Source organism: Elephantulus edwardii, unplaced genomic scaffold (assembly GCF_000299155.1).
Source record: "Elephantulus edwardii isolate Elephantulus edwardi_28Jun2011 unplaced genomic scaffold, EleEdw1.0 scaffold00028, whole genome shotgun sequence".
Lineage (NCBI taxonomy): Eukaryota > Metazoa > Chordata > Mammalia > Macroscelidea > Macroscelididae > Elephantulus > Elephantulus edwardii.
Genome location: NW_006399778.1, coordinates 11,027,269 through 11,045,305, shown reverse-complemented (window position 1 = coordinate 11,045,305; position 18,037 = coordinate 11,027,269). Strand labels below are relative to the sequence as shown.

General features: G+C 37.8%; 1 protein-coding gene across 4 annotated transcripts in view; it reads right to left on the bottom strand.

The window, feature by feature from the left end:
* Positions 1-18,037, bottom strand: part of EIF4G3 (eukaryotic translation initiation factor 4 gamma, 3) — a 427,927-nt gene that overhangs the window by 109,035 nt on the left and 300,855 nt on the right. For all 4 annotated transcript variants that reach the window (XM_006883565.1, XM_006883564.1, XM_006883567.1 and 1 more), the window contains 3 exons: positions 17,904-18,037; positions 15,839-15,958; positions 2,848-3,018 (listed from right to left, as the gene is read on the bottom strand). In XM_006883565.1, the coding sequence (XP_006883627.1) occupies positions 2,848-3,018; positions 15,839-15,958; positions 17,904-18,037 (425 nt within the window). The remainder of the gene's footprint in view (positions 1-2,847; positions 3,019-15,838; positions 15,959-17,903) is intronic.

Below are 18,037 nucleotides of genomic sequence, written 5' to 3'. Positions count from 1 at the left end.
TGGGGAGCTCTGGTGGCCTAGTGGCAAGAAGGTGCACTAAAATCCCAGAGATAAGCGGTTCAAATCCACCAGATGTTTTGCCGGAGAAGGAGCGGCCATCTCCTCCTGTACCAGTCAGATCCAATTTGACGATACACACACACAGAAAACAATAAAATAAAAATTAAAAAAAAAGAAAAAGTCCATGGTGAGAGGAAAGGTACATATGGATTTTCACTGAGAAGTTGGTATCATCTGTGCTGCCTGACTCTTAACACAGGTGTGAAGTTCAAGAGTTGAAGCAGAGACTACAATTTTGATGCTTACAAGCAAAAATATCTAAAGGAAATGAAGTGGCATTGTATCAAAAACAAAAGAGGAAAAGGAGCTTTAAGTAATTTGAGGTAAAAAAAAATATGATTAAAGAAATTAATTTGTCCCAAGAATTTTTTAAGTTGATATTTTAATGAAAGTTTATAGAGAATGTGGATTTCCACTCATTCATTGTTGCACATTTTCATCCCTGACCCCTTTCTCCCACCAGTTTGCTTTTCTCTTTGGAAAAAGGAATTCTTTCATTGTTATACAGCTTCCCACCACGTGTGCTTTACTTTAGTCTGGACTCTTGTCATGACAATAATACCTAATCATATATTCTTTTTACAGTTCTCTCCCTCATCTGTTTCAAAGCTATGTCCATTATTTACCCCCTCTTTTCTTAGTTTCTCCCTTACCCTCAAGTCAGTCCTGTTTCACAACAGTGGCACTATGTAGTATTCGTCCTTTTGTGATGGAGATATTTCACTCAGCATAATGTCCTCCATGGTCACCCATTTTGCAAAAGATTTCATGAGTTCATTGTTTTTCAGTGCTGCATAATATTCCATTGTGTGAATATACCACAGCTTCTCTATTCATTTGTTTGTGATGGGCTCTTGGGTTGTTTCAACTCTTTGCTATTGTGAACAAAGCAGCAATAAACAAAGGTATGCATATATCTGCTTGGGTGGCAATTCCGGTTTCCTTCGGGTATATTCTCAGTAGTGGAACTGCTGGGTCAAATGGTATTTCTATTTCCAGCTTTTTGAGAAAGCACCACACTGTCTGCCACAGTATTTGTACCATTTTACACTCCCACCAACAGTTTCTCCACAATCTCGTCAGCATTTGTTCTTAGCTGCTCTGCTGAATTTTGCTATTCTTACTGGGGTGAGATGATATCTCATAGTTGTTTTGATTTGCATCTCTCTTAGAGCTAGGGATTTTGAACATTTCTTCATGTGTTTGTATGCCATCTGAATATCTTCTTTGGTGAAGTGTCTGTTCATATTGTCTGCTCATTTTGCATTGGGTTGTTTATCTTGTTGTAGTGCTCTAGAATTCTATACATTCTAGATATAATTCCCTTATCAGACATGTCATTACCAAATATTTTTTCCAGTCTGTGGCTTTCCTTTTTACCCTGTTGGAGAAGGTTTTAGATATGCATAGGGATTTGATTATTTTTTTAATTGAGATTGTAATGAAAGTTTAAAAAGAACTTGGATTTCTATTCATTCACTGTTGCAATTTTCCTTCCTGCTACCCCTCCCCCAGTTTGACTTTTTTTTTTATAAGTTCTTTCTTTGTTATATTGTACCCACTCCCCTCCCTAGACCACTTTACAGCTTTATGCAGCTCTTATTCTGGATTCTTGTGGGATTTGAGTCTTCAAAGGTCCCTTTCATCTATTTTATCCTCTCCTGGTTGTAGGTTTTTCATGATGCTTGGAAGCCTGCTCATGCTGTGGATTATGGCTTCTAGGTTTCTTCCAAGCTTTTGTCTAATGAAATTTATAGTCCTTGGTTCTAGTCCTAGGTCCTTGATCAACTCTGAGTTGGATTTTGTGTATGGTGTAGAGTGAGGGTCTTGCTTGAGTTTTCTGCAGTTGGCTTTCCAATTTTGCCAGCACGTTTGTTAAAAAGGCTGTCATTTACCCACTTCACTGATTTCATTTCCTTGTCAAAAATCAGCTGGCCATAGGTAGATGGGCTGATTTCTGGGTTTTCAATTTTATTCCATTGATGTATGTGTCTGTCATTGTACCAGTACCATGCTGTCTTTACCACTACGGCAGTGTAATAGGATTTGAAATCAGGGAGTGAGATGCCTCCTACTTTGTTTCTCTTTTTAAGCAGTGCTTGCATATTTGGGGTCATTTTCCATTCCAAATGAAATTGGAGATTGCTTTTTTCAGTCATTGAAAGAAGGATATGAACAAAGAAACAAAGAATTCACTTTTACTCTAAAAAAAATATAAAACAAGATGGGTATCTAAACTCCAGATAATAAGTGGACTAGTAAGAAATGAAAGTTTGATTATAAGACAAAAGTAAATGTACTAACTAGCACAGGGTGAAAAAGAATATGAAAAGGCATTTATTATAAAGAAAATATTAATCTAAAAAATATTACTCTAAAGGTAAATAAAGGAAGCAGTCTATGACTTATGAATCCTTTAGGCATGGTTTTGGTTTAGAAAAAAATATACAAAGAAATTTCAAGTGACAATATAGTAGGTTGTCTGGTACCCATAACTGCCTTGTGTGCCACTGAGTTGGAAGTGACTCATAAGTGACTCTCAAATGGGTTTTCAGAGGCTGTAAATTGCATGGTGGAGCAGTTGGTGGATTTGAACCACATGCCTTTGTGACTGCAGTGCAGCTTCTTATCATTAGGCCACCAGAACTCCCTAGAATTTCCAATAGGGAGAAAACAAAAAGCCTTATCCCGCTATACAAGTATATGTTAATCAGTTCAAATCAGTTAAAAGAAATTAAAATAGAATCACAATTCTAAAGCAGTATTCGGAGGTGTTTCTGTTCTCACCTGCGTTTTAATGTTTTCAGGATCCTCAGCTTGACTGTCTCGTTTTTGGCTGGGTTTCCAGGCATTCTCTGCCTTTTTCAAGTGTACATCATCTTTCACAGGGACCGTGATGATCTTTCTGGGCTCTTTTCTCTGGCCAGGTTGAGATCTCCGTGGTCCAACGTTCAACAACTAGGACAAGAACATTATTATAGCTATACTTATAATTAACTGTCTCTGCTCTGTTGCAGACCAAGCTTGTAGATCACATTAAATACTTGAAGATAAAAAGATATTAGGCATTCAAGTTAGATCTGATTGTTTTCTCTCTTTTTTAAGAAAAACAACATGTGGTTAGAAAAAGAGCAGAAGTTAGAATTTTTGTGCTATTCACATCAATCTTGTCAAATGCACAGCTAAGGACATAAAAATGGCAATATGACCACAGAGTACATATTTAACATGAAAACAACCAAGAAGCTAAGTCAACCCAGAGCTATGAGGCAAGGAATAACTGAAAGAGAACTACAGAGTCATCAGACTAGAATAGTACCAGAAGAGAACAGTTGCTAAAGCAGACAATATTGTTACAAGAACATTTATTTTTAAGTAGAACTTTGATATGGTAGACTAAAGAAAAAAACTGTCAAGAAAATATATAAAAAGAATATTTAGTTTATAGATTTCATATTACATACATATTACATATTTCATATTACATAGTGTTGACTCTTATGAGTGACCGATATCCTTTCCAGTACCTGGATAAAGCTCAAGTTACACAAGCATATAAAATGAGATATTCCATTTAATTCATGCATTTGGACATTAACATTTGTCAAAGGTTTCTGGGCATAGATAATTTTAACTGTGTAAAAATAAATAATATGCATACCATTGGGATATAATGTTTTTAAATAAGAAAATGTTCATTTAAAGAAACTAATTCAAACATAGTTTGCATTTTGGAATGCACTATATAGAAACAAAGAGAAGGAATGGCAGTTGAAAAATATGGCCTTGGTGACAGAAATGAAGCTAGAGATCTTGTGACAGAGGTTTGTATAATTAATAATTTATTCACTGAAAACACTTTAACAAAAATGGCAACTGTACATATGTACCTCCCCTGACACAGGAATTAGAATGACTGCAGGTAGGCACTGGAGAATCTCAATTTCAGCAGTTAAAATAAGGACAGGGAATGACCATAAGATCATCAACTACTCATATGCAATTTCACCTGAAACTAAAGAAAACAAGTCCACAGAATGAAAATATGACCTTAGTCTATCCCAATTTAATTTAAAAGCCTTCTTAAAAATACATTTGATGCAATGAACACTAACAGCCGGAGACCAGAGAAGTTGAGGGATGATATTTAGGACATGATATCCATGAAAAGGCAAAATGTCATTTAAAAGAAAGAAAAAATAACCAACATGAATGTCAGAAGAGACTCTGAAACTTGCAATGAAGTGAAGGGAAGACAAATCAAGGGGAAGTAATGTAGAAGAAAAATAGATGGGCATTAAGATTTAAAAAGGCAGCTTGAAAAGACAAATGATCACAACAAAATGTGCTAGAGTTAGAAAAACAAAAGGAAGAATATGCTTAATATTTCTCAAACAGAAAGAATTAAAGAATAAATTCAAGCCTTGAGTTATAATACTGAATGATTCAATGATGCATGAAGCATCCAAAGAAAATGGAAAGAATATACAAGTTATGGTACCAAAAATAATTTGGTGAAAACCAAACCATTTTAAGAACTAGAATAAATAGCAGCAAAGTAAGTCCTAGATGAACAAAAGGCAATGGCAATAAAAAGGGGTGAGGGGGCTACAAGAAAGAATGGAATTCAATGGAAGTGTTTCAACAAATAGATATAGCCCTGGACAAACTCGCCAGTCTATGCTAAGGACTTAGGAAGATGCTACTTGGTCAATAAGTGGAAAAGATCCATATTTGTTACCATTTAAAATATATATATACATAAATAATCCAACAGTGTGGAAATTATTGCATAATATCATATGGAAGTAAAATCTTGCTAAAGATTATTTAAAAACCATCAACAAATGGACATCCACAAATAATTTCACAAGCTGGACTGTATGCAGAAGAACATGGCATCCGGATTGGAAGAATACTCATCCAGAATCTGTATTATATAGATGACACAACTTTGCTTGCTCAAAGTAAAGAGAATTTGAAACACTTGCTACAGAAGATCAAAGACTACAGTTTTCAATACTAATTACATTTCCACATTGTTGTTGTTGTTAAGTGCCATGAAGTCATAGGCGACTCATAGCGACCCTATGAACAAAAGATCTGAACAGTTGTGTAACTTTCATCTTTTCTCCAGGTTAATAGGGTTTCTGGAGGCAAGCTATTTCAGAAGTGGATACCACTCCTGCTTCCAAGCTTGTTTTAATCGGGGAGCTCCACCAAATACAGGTTCAGCAAGCAGGGTGTGTCATCTGCATATCGTAGACTGTTGATAGATCTTCCACCAATCCTGACCCCACATTTCTCCTCATAGAGTCTAGCCTCCCAGATAATCTGTTCTGCATACAGGTTGAAAAGGTATGGAGACAGGACACATGCCTGGCATATGCCCTTCCCCAGTTTGAACCATGCAGTGTTTCCTTGCTCTATTCTGATGACTGCCTCTTGGTCCAAGTATAGGTTTCTCATTAGCACGATCAAGTGTTCTGGGATTCCCATCCTTCTCAGAGTCAGCCACAGTTTGTTATGATCCACACAGTCAAACGCCTTTGCATAGTCAATGAAACACAGATATACATTCTTCTGGTATGCCCTGCTTTCAGCTGAGATCCATCTAACATTAGCTACAATATCCCTAGTACCTACCACAACCCCTTCTAAACCCTGCTTGCTGAAACTGAGGAGGACCTGAAGCGCTTGCTGCAGAGGGTGAAGGACTGCAGCCTCCAATACGGATTGAGGCTCAATGTCAAGAAGAAAGATTCTCACCAATGGACCAATTTGGCAGCATCAGGATGCTTGGTGAAGAGATTGAGGCATGTAGTTTAGGAAGTGGATGCCAGTCCTGCTTCCAAACCTGAATCAATCTGGGAGCTCCAGCAAACATGGCCCATGATGGGTAACTAATTATGGTGTTTGACATAACTACGGCCCAGATGACCATCACTGCAGCAACTTTATGTTATTTCAGTAGAGCAAACAAACAGACCTCTGCTGTACCACTTGAAAGAGTGTTTATCCAAAATCAAATAACATTTGAAACCAAAAATCCTAACCAGTGGTCCAATTGTTGTTGTTAGGTGCTGTCAAGTCCAACAGGCAACTGGATCAATAAGGAACATCGTGATAGATGGAGAAAATATTAAAATTGCCAACAGTTTCATTTTACTTGGGCCCATAATCAACAGCCATGGTAACAATAAACAATCAAGCAGTCAACAAATCAAAAGATGTGTTGAACTGGGAAAATATCTTGTCAAGGACCTCTCCAAGGTGCTAAAGAGTACACTGTCAATTTAAAAATTAAAATGTGCCTGATTCAAGACTTGGCATTTTTATTTGCTTCCTATGTATCTGAAAGTTGAATAATGAATAAAGAGGAATGAAGAAGTGATGTTTCGGAATGATGGTTAAGAGAACTGACTCCCATGGACTCACACAGGAGAAAGTCAAAGTGTCTTGGAAGAAGTGTGACAACAGTGTCCCTCAGGAAGCAACTAACACACGGGCCAGGTGCTCATGTGAAAAGTTCAAAGCAGCTGGAGAATGGACAGTGAGGTAACAGAGAAGGATCCTGGATTTGATTGATGATGCCTGGTATGAAGAAAGCTGCCCTAGGAAGATGTTGTAATAGCTCTGAATGAATGGAATGAACCTGAACAAGACAATGGTGACATCACAGAATCTCATAAAAAACAAGAAATGAAGTGCACTGACTTAGCCGTATAGTACTTCCATGAGAATATTTTCGCAATTGGAAACCAACTCCTGGCTCTTTTTCTCACGAAGGATTTTTCTTTTAGTGCATAAATTAAAATAATTGTATTATTATTATTTTTTTGTGTGTGTGTTTACCATCGAATTGGATCCGACTGGCACAGGAGGAGATTGCTCCTCCTTCTCCAGCAGAGCATCTGGTGGATTTGAACTGTGTGCCTTTGGGATTGCAGTGCAGCTTCTTGCCATTAGGCTACCAGAGCTCCCTAAATTTTTTTTTTAAAGTGCTCCACAGAAGCAAGTACAGTGAAACTTCATCTCACATACTTTGGGGCACATTGTCAGAAGGGGCTGATCCTTAGAGAAAAAGATTATGTTTAAGGTCAGCGAATTTGAGAAAGACATTCAATGAGATGGGCTGGTACAGTGACAATGGGCTTGAGTACGACAGAGGTTATTATAATGGTGGTGTTAGATAGTGCAAGGTTCGTATTTCTTGTTCACAGGACCACTATGAGATGCAGTTGACTCAAAGAAACCTAAGAACACCTGTACCACTTCAAACTCCAATCAATATGCCTTGAAATTTGAATCTGGAAAGGGACAGATAGAATTTATGTAAAATCTTTTCATTATCATCATAAATATATGTAAACGTCAAGTACTTAGAATAAGGATAAAAAAATAGTAAGTAACAACATTAGGGTCGCTATGAGTCACAAACGACTCGACGGCACATAACAACAACATTTCAAAGAGAAATGTTTTTTAAAGATGTAAGTTAAAAGTCTAAGATAAGATCTCAAAAACACACTCACTGCCATGGAGTCAGAACTGTCACCCTCTAGTGGATTTTGTGGCTTTAAATCACACAGGAGACTGTCCATCTTTCTCCTGTGGAGCTGCTGGTACATTTGAATTGCCAGAAAGGAATGATCATTGGGCTGGCAGCACAATGCCATATTGACTGTAACACCAGAACTCCCTCAAATAAGACAGCTGCAATTAAAATTTAGATGCAAGCTCTCAGAAGATCCCGGTGGCACAATGGTTAAAGTGCTTATCTGCTATCTAAAAAGTTGGTGGTTTGAACCCACAATCTGCACTCCTCAAGAGAAAGATATATGTGTTCTGTAAAGATTTATAGACCTGGACACTCAAGAGTCAGTTCTACTGTCCAATAATGTCATTAAGAGTCAGAACTGACTCAAAGGCTTATATTTGAGTTAGCAAATTCTCAAGAGACACTTAGAAATTATATTTCTATTTCTGGATATAAGAGAAGTACTGTTCACAAATATTATCTTAAGTATATTGAGCTCTGGCCTAGTGAATAGGGAATTGTGCTGTCAACCCAAAGGTAAGCAGTTCGAACCCATCAGCTACTCCACAAGAGAATGATGGGCGACCTCCTCTTGTGCAATTTATAGCCCCTTAAAACTCACTGGCGGGTCCGCTCTGACTTGGTTCTGACTGAACAGCCAGGAGGTGAGGAGAAAGAAGTATTATTGAGTCTTCACTTAGTACTGCTTTCATTAATCTTAAAGACGTTTAATTAATCCCCATGGTTCTCATATTTATACTGGAGGAATGAATTAACTGTCTGGACTATCAATTCCGGGAAAGAATATGATGCAGAGGAGAAAAGCAGGAGATTAAGAGACAGAAGAACTGGATTCTAGAGTCTAAAGTTGGTATTTATGAGCTGGTTACTGTGGGCATCAACAGTATAAGAGTTCAATTTCTCCATATCCTTGGCAGCACTTATTGTATTACTGCACTTCACTCTTCTTACTTGAGTGAGATGCCTACCAGTGTTTTGGTTTGAATCTCCTGAGGTTTGTAGGTAATGGTGCTGCTGATGCAAACAAAGGCTGTGCTCCATTGGTGGTTCAAATATACCACCGTCTTCACTGGAGAAGGAGGGGCAATCTGCTTCCATGCTATATACAGTTTTAGCAATTAAAATTCACAAACAGATCTATAGTAGAAAGATGGGCATTCTCCTCCTGTTGTGATTTATAGACTCAGAAACCCAATGGAGGTTGCTTTCAGTTGGAACAAGTGAAGGAGAGGGAAGGAGAAAAAGAGAAATGGAGAGGTAGGAGGAGGAAGAGAGAGAGAGAATAGCTAAAGATGCTGAGCATTTTTCATGTATTTGTTCGCCATCTAAAAGTCTTCTTTGGTGAAGTGTCTTTTCATGTCCTTATGCCTCTTTTGCAATTGGGTTGTCATTTTTCTTGCTGAAGTGGAATTTCTATAAATTTTAGAAATTGGTCCCTTGTCAGAGAAGAGTTCTGAATATTGTAGGGACTGCCAAAAGAACAGACATGTCTTGGAGAAGGTATAGCCAGAATGCTCCCTGGAGGTAAAGATGATGGAGCTTTGTCTCACATATTTTGGACATATTGCTAGGAGAGGTTATTCCTTGGAGAGGGACATCATGCTTAGAAAGGTGGAGGAACAGTGAAGGAGAAGATCCTCGGGCAGGTAAATTTACATAGTGACTTCAACAATGTGTGTAAGTGTTCAGAGAGATAGCCCCAAATAGGACAGGATTCAGAATTTTTGCTCATATGGTCACTATGAGCTGTACTTGACTTGATGGCACCTGACAACAATAATATCACATTACTAAATATTTTTCCCAAAATGTAGTCTCTTTTTAAAATCTTTAGAAGTCTAGTGATTTAAATAAAAAATTAATTTTTAGAAGGTCCAAATTGTTTAGTTTATTGTCTGCTAAATGTGCATTTTTTTTCGGGTCTGATGGTCAGTTATCCTGTAGATTAAGACATCTCATTGCTGTTAAGTCAGAAATAACCTACAGTTAACCCTCCAGCAGGATGTCAGAGGCTGTAAACAACACAGGAGAAGACTGTCCACCTTTTTCCCTGTGGGGCAGCCGGGGGATCTGAATCACCTGTCTTTGGATTAGCCACCAGAGTTCCCTACATCTTTGATTAGGGCGCTCAAATTTGTCCTAAGTTTTTCTCTGATGATCGCTATAGATTTAGGTTTAAGCATGAGTCTCTGAGTCATCTTGAGATTGTTTTTCTATATGGTGTGAAGTATGGACCTTGTTTCAATTTTCTATAAACATGCATCAGATTTATAGTACCATCTGTTAAAGAAGTAGTCTGTTCCCCACTGGGCAGAATTCATCTTTGTCAAAGATGAGCTGTGCATATTTAGATGGGTTTATTACTGGGTCCTCAATTCTGTTCCTTTGGTCTGTGTATCCCTTGCTCTACTCATACCAAGCTGTTTTGATTACTGTGTCTGTGTGGTAGTGTAAGGAAGTATAAGGCTTTCTATTTTCCCCCCCCTTCAGTATGGCTTTGCATATACAAGGATTCTGTAGTAAGATGTATACAGAAGGATCAAGCTGGTCTTCCAGTTAGCTTAAGGTTTGTAATTGTGGAGGTCTTTAAAATACAATGAAGCTCTGCTGGCATAGTCTGTAGGGAATCACATTGTTAACTCAAAGGTTGTGCCACTCTGGTGATGCAAATCCAACAGTGGCTCCACAGGAGAAAGACGGGCAATTTCTTCTCTTGGGTAAAATTTCCAAGACTTATTATCTTGGAATCCCAATGGGGTTCATTTCTGGCTTGATAACAATGAGTAAATGAGTTTAGAGTACATTCAATATATGGACCACAAATGTCAGAACTGAATTAACAAAATGTGAGGCAAGTTAAATTGTTAACTGGTTGTTAGGTGCCATCGAATTGAGTATGACTCATAGCAAATCAATGAACAAAAGATTTGACCTCTGTTTTATTATGCACCATCCTCACACTTTCTGACATACAAGAGCCCACTGTGGCCCTCACCACATCAATCCATCTGGTCGAGGGTTTACCTCTCCTTTGCCAAACCTCCACCTTTCCTAGGAATAGCCCCTACTAGGAACATGCCCCAAGTATGTAAGGTGAAGTTTCACAATGCTTGCCTCCAAAGAGCACTCCGGCTGCATCCTCTCCAAGACATATGTGTTTGTTCTTTTGGCTGTCCATGGGATGTTCAGTGCTCTTTTCCAATACCCCATTTCAAAGGCATGAATTCTTCTTCTGTCATCCCTGTTCATTGTCCAGTTCTCTGATGCACAGCAAGTGACTGGAAAGACCATTGCCTGAATCATATGCACTTTAGTCCTAAAACTGGCATCATGACCCCTCAATAATTTGGAGAGGTACTTAATTGAAGATTTTCCCAGTGCAATGTGTCTCCTTATTTCCTAACTATTGTTACTGAGGGTATTAAATGTGGATCCAAGCCAGATGAAGTGTTGACAGCTTCAATCTCTTCTCTGTCCATTATGATGTTGCCTATTGGTTTAGTGGTAAGAATCTTTGTTGACACTGAGGTGGAATCCATACAGAAGGCTGCATTCCTTAATCTTCTACAACAAATGCTTCCAGTCCACTTCACTTTAAGCAAGACTGTGTAATCTTCGCAACACAGGTTATTGATGAGTTTCCCTTCAAACTTGATGCCACATTTGTCTTCACAGAGTCCAGCTTCTCAAGTTGCTCAGCATTTAGATTAAAAAGTCACAGAGAAAGAATACAACCTGATACCCTGCCTTCTAAATTTTAAACCATGCACTGACACCCTACCTTATAATTTTAAACCATGTAGTGTTCCCTTGCTCTGTTCACAAACAGCCTCCTGGTCCAGGTATAGGTTTTGCATGAGCACAATTAAGTGCTCTGGGACTCCCATTCTTCTCAAAGTCAGCCACAACTTGTTATGGTTCACACAATCAAATGCAAAAGTCAGCCACAACTTGTTATGGTTCACACAATCAAATGCTTTTGCATAATCAATAAAGCACAAAAAGATATTCTTCCGGTATTCTTTATTTTCAGCCAGGATCTATCTGATATCAGCAATAATAGCCTTGGTGCTATGGTCTCTTTAAATCCTGCTTGAACTTCTGGCAGTTCCCTATCTATGTACTGTTCCAGCCATTTTTGAATGATCTTCAGCAGTATTTTGCTGGCATGTGATATTAATGATATTGTCCGATAGTTTTCACATTCAGTTGGATCAACTTTCTTGGGAATGGGAACACATATAGACCCCTTCTAATCTGTTGGCCAAACAGCTATCCTCTAAATTTCCTGGCATGGACTGGTGAGCTGGTTAATTGGTAAGTTATTATTCTTTTTTTTTCCCCCAGGAGGACTGAAGTTAATTTTTAAACCTACCCTCATATATTTATCTAAACTATAAATAACAGTGTGTGACCATCCATACCTATTAGAATTTAGTAAGTATAATTTTATTTCATTTAGAAAGTGAACAATAGGCTCACCATCCTCTCAATACCTGGATAATCAAAGAAAGTGAAGTATTGATCTTTATAATTTTAAAATAAGAGAAATAAGCAAGTAGTCCCTGAAAAAGAAAAAGGAGGAACAGTAAGAGCTCAGAAAACCTCTTTCTCCCCTGCTGCTTATGATTTTGCTTCTTATGTTAAATTGTACATGTGTTCTTAAAGAAGAGATTGAGGTTGTCAACAAGTACAGCTTGCTTAGCTCCACAATCAACACTCTTAGCACCAACAGTCGAGAAATCAAAAGATGAACTGCATTGGGAACATCTGCTGTCAGGGACCTCTCTAGAGTATACAAAAGCAATGATGTCAGTCTAGAGACTAAGGTGCACCTAATCCAGGCCATGGTCTCGCAATTAATTGGTATGCATCAGAGAGCTGGACAATGACTAAGAATGACAGAAGAAGAATCAATGCCTTTGAATTGTGGTGCTGGAGAAGAGACTTGAACATACAGCACACTGTCAAGAAAACAAATAGATCTGTCCTGGAAAGGGTAAAACCAAGTTTCTCCTTGGAGGCTAGGATTCTGAAGCTCCATCTCATATATTTTGGACACATGGCCAGGAGATACCAATCCTTGGAGAAGGATATCATGCTTGGAAGAGTGGAAGGACAGCGCAGGAGAGGAAGACCCTGGATGAGATGGACAGTAATTGGGGTGATGGGGGTTGGTGTGTTGAAATTAGTGTGACTGGCTCAGTATAGTGTAGAGTTCAGAGCTGCTGTACATAGGGTGACAGGTGACTTGATGGCACATAACAACAAAAAAATCTTAAAGTTAGTTGAAAGGAATATGAATGGCAAAATTTTTTGTCCATAGCTCTTCACGTAAGACATTTCATTTGGAACACTTTGTGAAATCTAAAACAAATTAAATCATTATTAAATTAATTTGATTTTTTTTTTAAATAGAGTTGGCACTTTCTGGGTATTCTCCACAGGCTTGGACTTTAATGTATATAAAGCTTTTTTTTTAGGGAGCTTTTGTGGCCTACTGATAAGAAGCTGTGCTGCAATCCCAAAGGCATGTGGCTTGAATCTACCTGATTCTTTGCAGGAGAAGAATGGGCACTCTCCTTCTGTGTGATTAACTGCATCTAAAAATCCATCCGATGGTCAGCTATGGGTCAGTTTCCACTCGATGGAATACACCATGCATATTTTTATGTTTAAAAATTGTATATTTGGGAGCTCTGGTGGCCTAGTGGCAAGAAGCCGCACTTCAATCCCAGAGGTACGTGGTACGAATCCACCAGATGCTCAGCTAGAAAAGTAGGGGCAATCTCCCCTGTACCAGTCAGATCTGATTTGACGGTACACACACACACACAAAATAATAAAAGAAAAAATTTAAAAAAATTGTATGTTAAGTTCAGCAACATTTTAAAAAGTTTGCTATGCATTAAAAACCTTTCATAGCAAGTTTGCTAGAAAAAAAAATTATACAAGGAGGTAATGAGGGCTTACTGTAAAGTATAGCTAGTAGGACCTAATATCATTGGGTAGAAATGCTTAATAAGCCAGTTCGAATAACTGACAAAAATGGTAATACAGAATCAGAAATTGTGAAAACACAGACTATTATTTTTTCTAAGGAATGTATTTACAGTTCTTTTATACATTAAGAATGTATGTCCAGGGGAGCTCTGGTGGCCTAGTGGCAAGAAGCTGCAACTACAATCCCAGAGGCGCACGGTTCGAATCCACCAGATGCTCTGCCGGGGAAGGAGGAACAATCTCCTCCTGTACCAGTCAGATCTGATTTGACGGTACACGCACACAAAAATTAAAAAAAAAAAAAAAAAAAAGAATGTATGTCCAAAAGGCAAAGTAAATGTGTGATTTCTAGTCATATTACTTGAATGCATCAGAATGACTCATTTATCTGATATATACAAGTATCATGGAAAATATATATTTTAACTTTTAAAGCTCACTCTTTTTTTTAATTATTATTATTTGTGTGTGTGTACCGTCAAATCAGATCTGACTGGTATAGGAGGAGATTGTTCCTCCTTCTCCAGCAGTGGATTTACAGCACACCCCTGGGACTGCAGTGCAACTTCTTGCCACTAGGCCACCAGAGCTCACCAAAATTCACTCTTCATTGTAAATATTTTTAGGAGTATCGATTATTTTTAACTCATAATATTTCATTTTTTATATAATTATTAATAGAGAATAAATAGCAATAGCAAGCAGATAATGAAAAGTATTAGTAAAAATTCAAAGAAGAGATGACAGTTCGTAACTTCTTTGAAAGATGAATAAAATTGAGCAACATAATCAGACACTGCTAACCCGAGAATAATCAGTATAAATATTATTTCAAATGTTTGACAAAGCAGATAAAGCCCAAACACAAAATAAAAGAATAAACTTGAAACATTAAAAAGGAAAGAATGCTGAAAAAATAAAGTGTAATGGTTTCTAGAAAACTGCTTTCTAAGACTTTATGGTGAGATAGTTCAAGTTTTAGAAAACAAATTAATTTGGCAATTTGTGAAAAAAGAGGTCAAATCTAAATTTGTTTGAGGACAGAGTATAATACACACAGAGGCCTTTAAGATGGAGAGATTCAAACAATTTACTTCAAATGAAGAAAGGTTTCTGCAGATTTTACAAAGTCCCCAACACAGTATTATTATTACAGCAATACAATTGTTTCTCTGGAGGCAAATTAGCAAATAATTCAAACATCTATAAAGTGACATATTTCAAAGCAGGTATCAAAAGATCCATTCCAGAAATAAAAAGATGATGGGACAAAGTATTACATTACATATAAATAATGTTTAAGAAATAAAATCATTATAACAAGGTGATCTGCAAATGTACATCAAACCCCAAGCTTCTCTAGAACTTTATTAAGTGCCCTCTATGTCATTCTAACTTGGGGAAAAGTAGTATTTATATCATTGGAAAGCTTCCCTCATGTTTTCTTCAAATTTACAAAGCATGAGGTAGGCAAAGTCTGCCAAATCCGGCACAGTGCAGTGCCCCAGCATAACTTCATTGGTGATGCCACTTCCCTCGCTGAAGAGCCTGCCACTGAGAGTGTAATGGCAATGTGCAGTTACCAATAAGGCACTCTTTTTTTGACATATCATTTGTTCATATTTTGACTGAATAACCTATAGTAAGAGAGAAGAGCAAAACAGAAAATACTGTATCACCATAGACTGTTGTTTTTTTTTTTTTTGGAAAAAAGAATTCAGCGCACCCCTAGAGGCAGGCTCTTCAGGGGTGGGTGCGACATCACCAGAGGAGTGCCTGCTGGGGCTTTGCCCTGTTCCTGGATTGGCAATCCATGCCTGCTTTGCACTTTGCAAATCTGTAGAAACAAAGATAAAAAGATGTCTATTAGGTGAATGTCATCAGAGATTTCTAGTGGATTAGGATCCCTCAAAACAAATAGGAGTCCTATCAGGGTTGGCTCTTTCTTAATCCATTTGCAGGTCATTTCAACTGAAAAAGTATGGGGGGGGGGAGATCAAGATCAAATTAATGCACACTAGCTTATTTAAAGTTAAAATTACTCCAGTGCGTTCTTTATTTGATTAAGTATTAGCATGGAAAAGACAGGTTTTGCCTCTTCCACTTCTTTGTTAGAAGCATCAATAATTAAAAAGTTTCTCTCTCGCCTTAGACAGATGTCATGGAGTCTAGGACACTTCCTAACTAATCTGATTCTAGGAAACTTGCACTTACAGGTACACCTCTCCCACCAGGTGCTTGTCTTCCAAAATCTGCAAAGGCTGGAGTAAAGTCTGGTCCTCGAGGCAAAATCCGAGGATCCAGAGTTCGCATGGGCAACTTGGGTTGGTTGATCTGTATGGAGAGGCCAAGGAAAGATTAACAAAGATTTCAAAGCATTCATTTCCAAAAAAGATAAGAAAATGCTGAAATGTTATATCGGCTAAAATGGTGAGCACTGGCTTCTAAAGCAGCAGATGCTGAAGCTTCTCTTGTCTTAGCCTGCAAATGATATCAATGATTTTCTAGTGCTACAGGGCTAATTAGGCTTCAAATTCCAAGGAAAAGTGGACATCAAAGCATTTGCTACAGAAATCCAGATAAATGCTCATTTTGGTTTTGGTACTGTTGACTACATGGCTACTAAAGTCTGTATTTTGAGTAGAAGAGCTCATTAGTTTCAAAAGGAGGTGTTTCATGTGGTGTCAGTTTGCTGTACAGAGGTAACTCTTGGTTGCTGTGATGCTGAACACTGTGACCCTGATGTGCCAAATGCGATATTGGTCACCCATGGCAGACAAGTGTTTGGTGGAGCTCTCCGATTAAAACAAGCTTGGAAGCAGGAGTACCATTCACTTCCGAAATAGCTTGCCTCTGGAAACCCTATGAACTTGCAGAAACGAAGAAAGTTATACAAGTGTCCAGGTCTTTCATTTATAGGGTCTCTATGAGTCACCTACGACTTGACAGCATTTAACAACAACATGATCTATTTAAAATTTCACTTTATCTGTTTAGTTAATGTCAAATCTGGCTTACTGTAGTTATATAACATGACTGTGGAGCTGTCACAATCCTATTCCAATAAGGATTGAAGAATTTAATCATTGGACGACTTCATTAGGAAACTTTGGAAATACACATTAGTTGAATTACGTTGATAGCTTACGTTTAACCTGCTAATTACCAGTGTGGCGTTGGAGAAGAGTACTGAAAATCTCAGACTGTCAAGAGAACAAATAGGTCTGTCCTGAAGAAAGTAAAACCGGGTGCTCCTTAGAGGCAGGAATAGTGAAATTTGTCTCAGATAATTTGAGCAGACCATTGGGAAGGGCCAGACATCAGAAAAGGACATCACTGGAATGGTGGAGGGTCAGGATAAGATAGGAAGACTTCAACAAGATGGATCAATACAGTGACTATACCAACTGACTTAAATGTGTGGAGGGGTGAGGCTAGCACAGGACAGAGCAAAGTCCAGATCTGCTGTTCATAGGATTGATATGAGTCACAGTTGACTCAAAGGCACATAACAACAACAATACAGACAGAGCTGGCAAAACTAAGTAGCTCAGTGAGAAATCAATGACTGGCCAGCCAGAAATAGAAAAGTGAGCAAGACAGAAGGAATATTTGCCAAGAGAATAATCTAATTCAATGGATATAACACTTGCCCTCTGAAGTACTGAAGTAGCCTCAAATTAGCACCACCAATCATTCAACTGTCCTCACATATGTACCTAAGAGAGAAGACTTAGATATAAAGATAAATAAGAAGGCCTTTTGCTACAAGAAAGTCAAATAACAATACAAGGTCTAGAAAAACAGCTACAAAATCTCCATAAGAGATAAATCTCAATCTATAAGATAGTTAAATAAACCTTGACATTTTAATATTTCCTCTTCAAAATAAAAATACATTAAGTTTAGTCACCATCACTGGTTTATCTCCGATTTAGAGGAAATCACAAGAACAGGTACACATCTTTCTTTACTCTTTTAAATTTACTAAACAGACAAAATAAACACTGACTACTAATTCTTACACTATGTGTCTTTAGGTCACATGCAAAGAGTAAGGGTATCTATTTGCATAGGGTTGGAGATTTTAATCACTTGAAGAGTTCATTAGGAAAACTTTTCAGTATATGTTAATATAATTAAGTTGACACTTACTTAAGTTTAAGCAATTATCTTCTTAAATTATTTACTTGTTCTTAATTCCATAGTGAAAAGTTAAAATAATGAGGGAAGATCTATAGATCATGTTAGCCATACTTTTTCTGAGGGTACAACATACCTTATCAAGAACTACATCACTGATGGGAGGCAGACCTTCTGGTTTCTGTATACAAGCTGGCATGAACTGGAAGTCCAATAGAAACTCCCTATCATACTGCTTCTTGCCTTCAGTATCAGCAGGTTTCCACGATT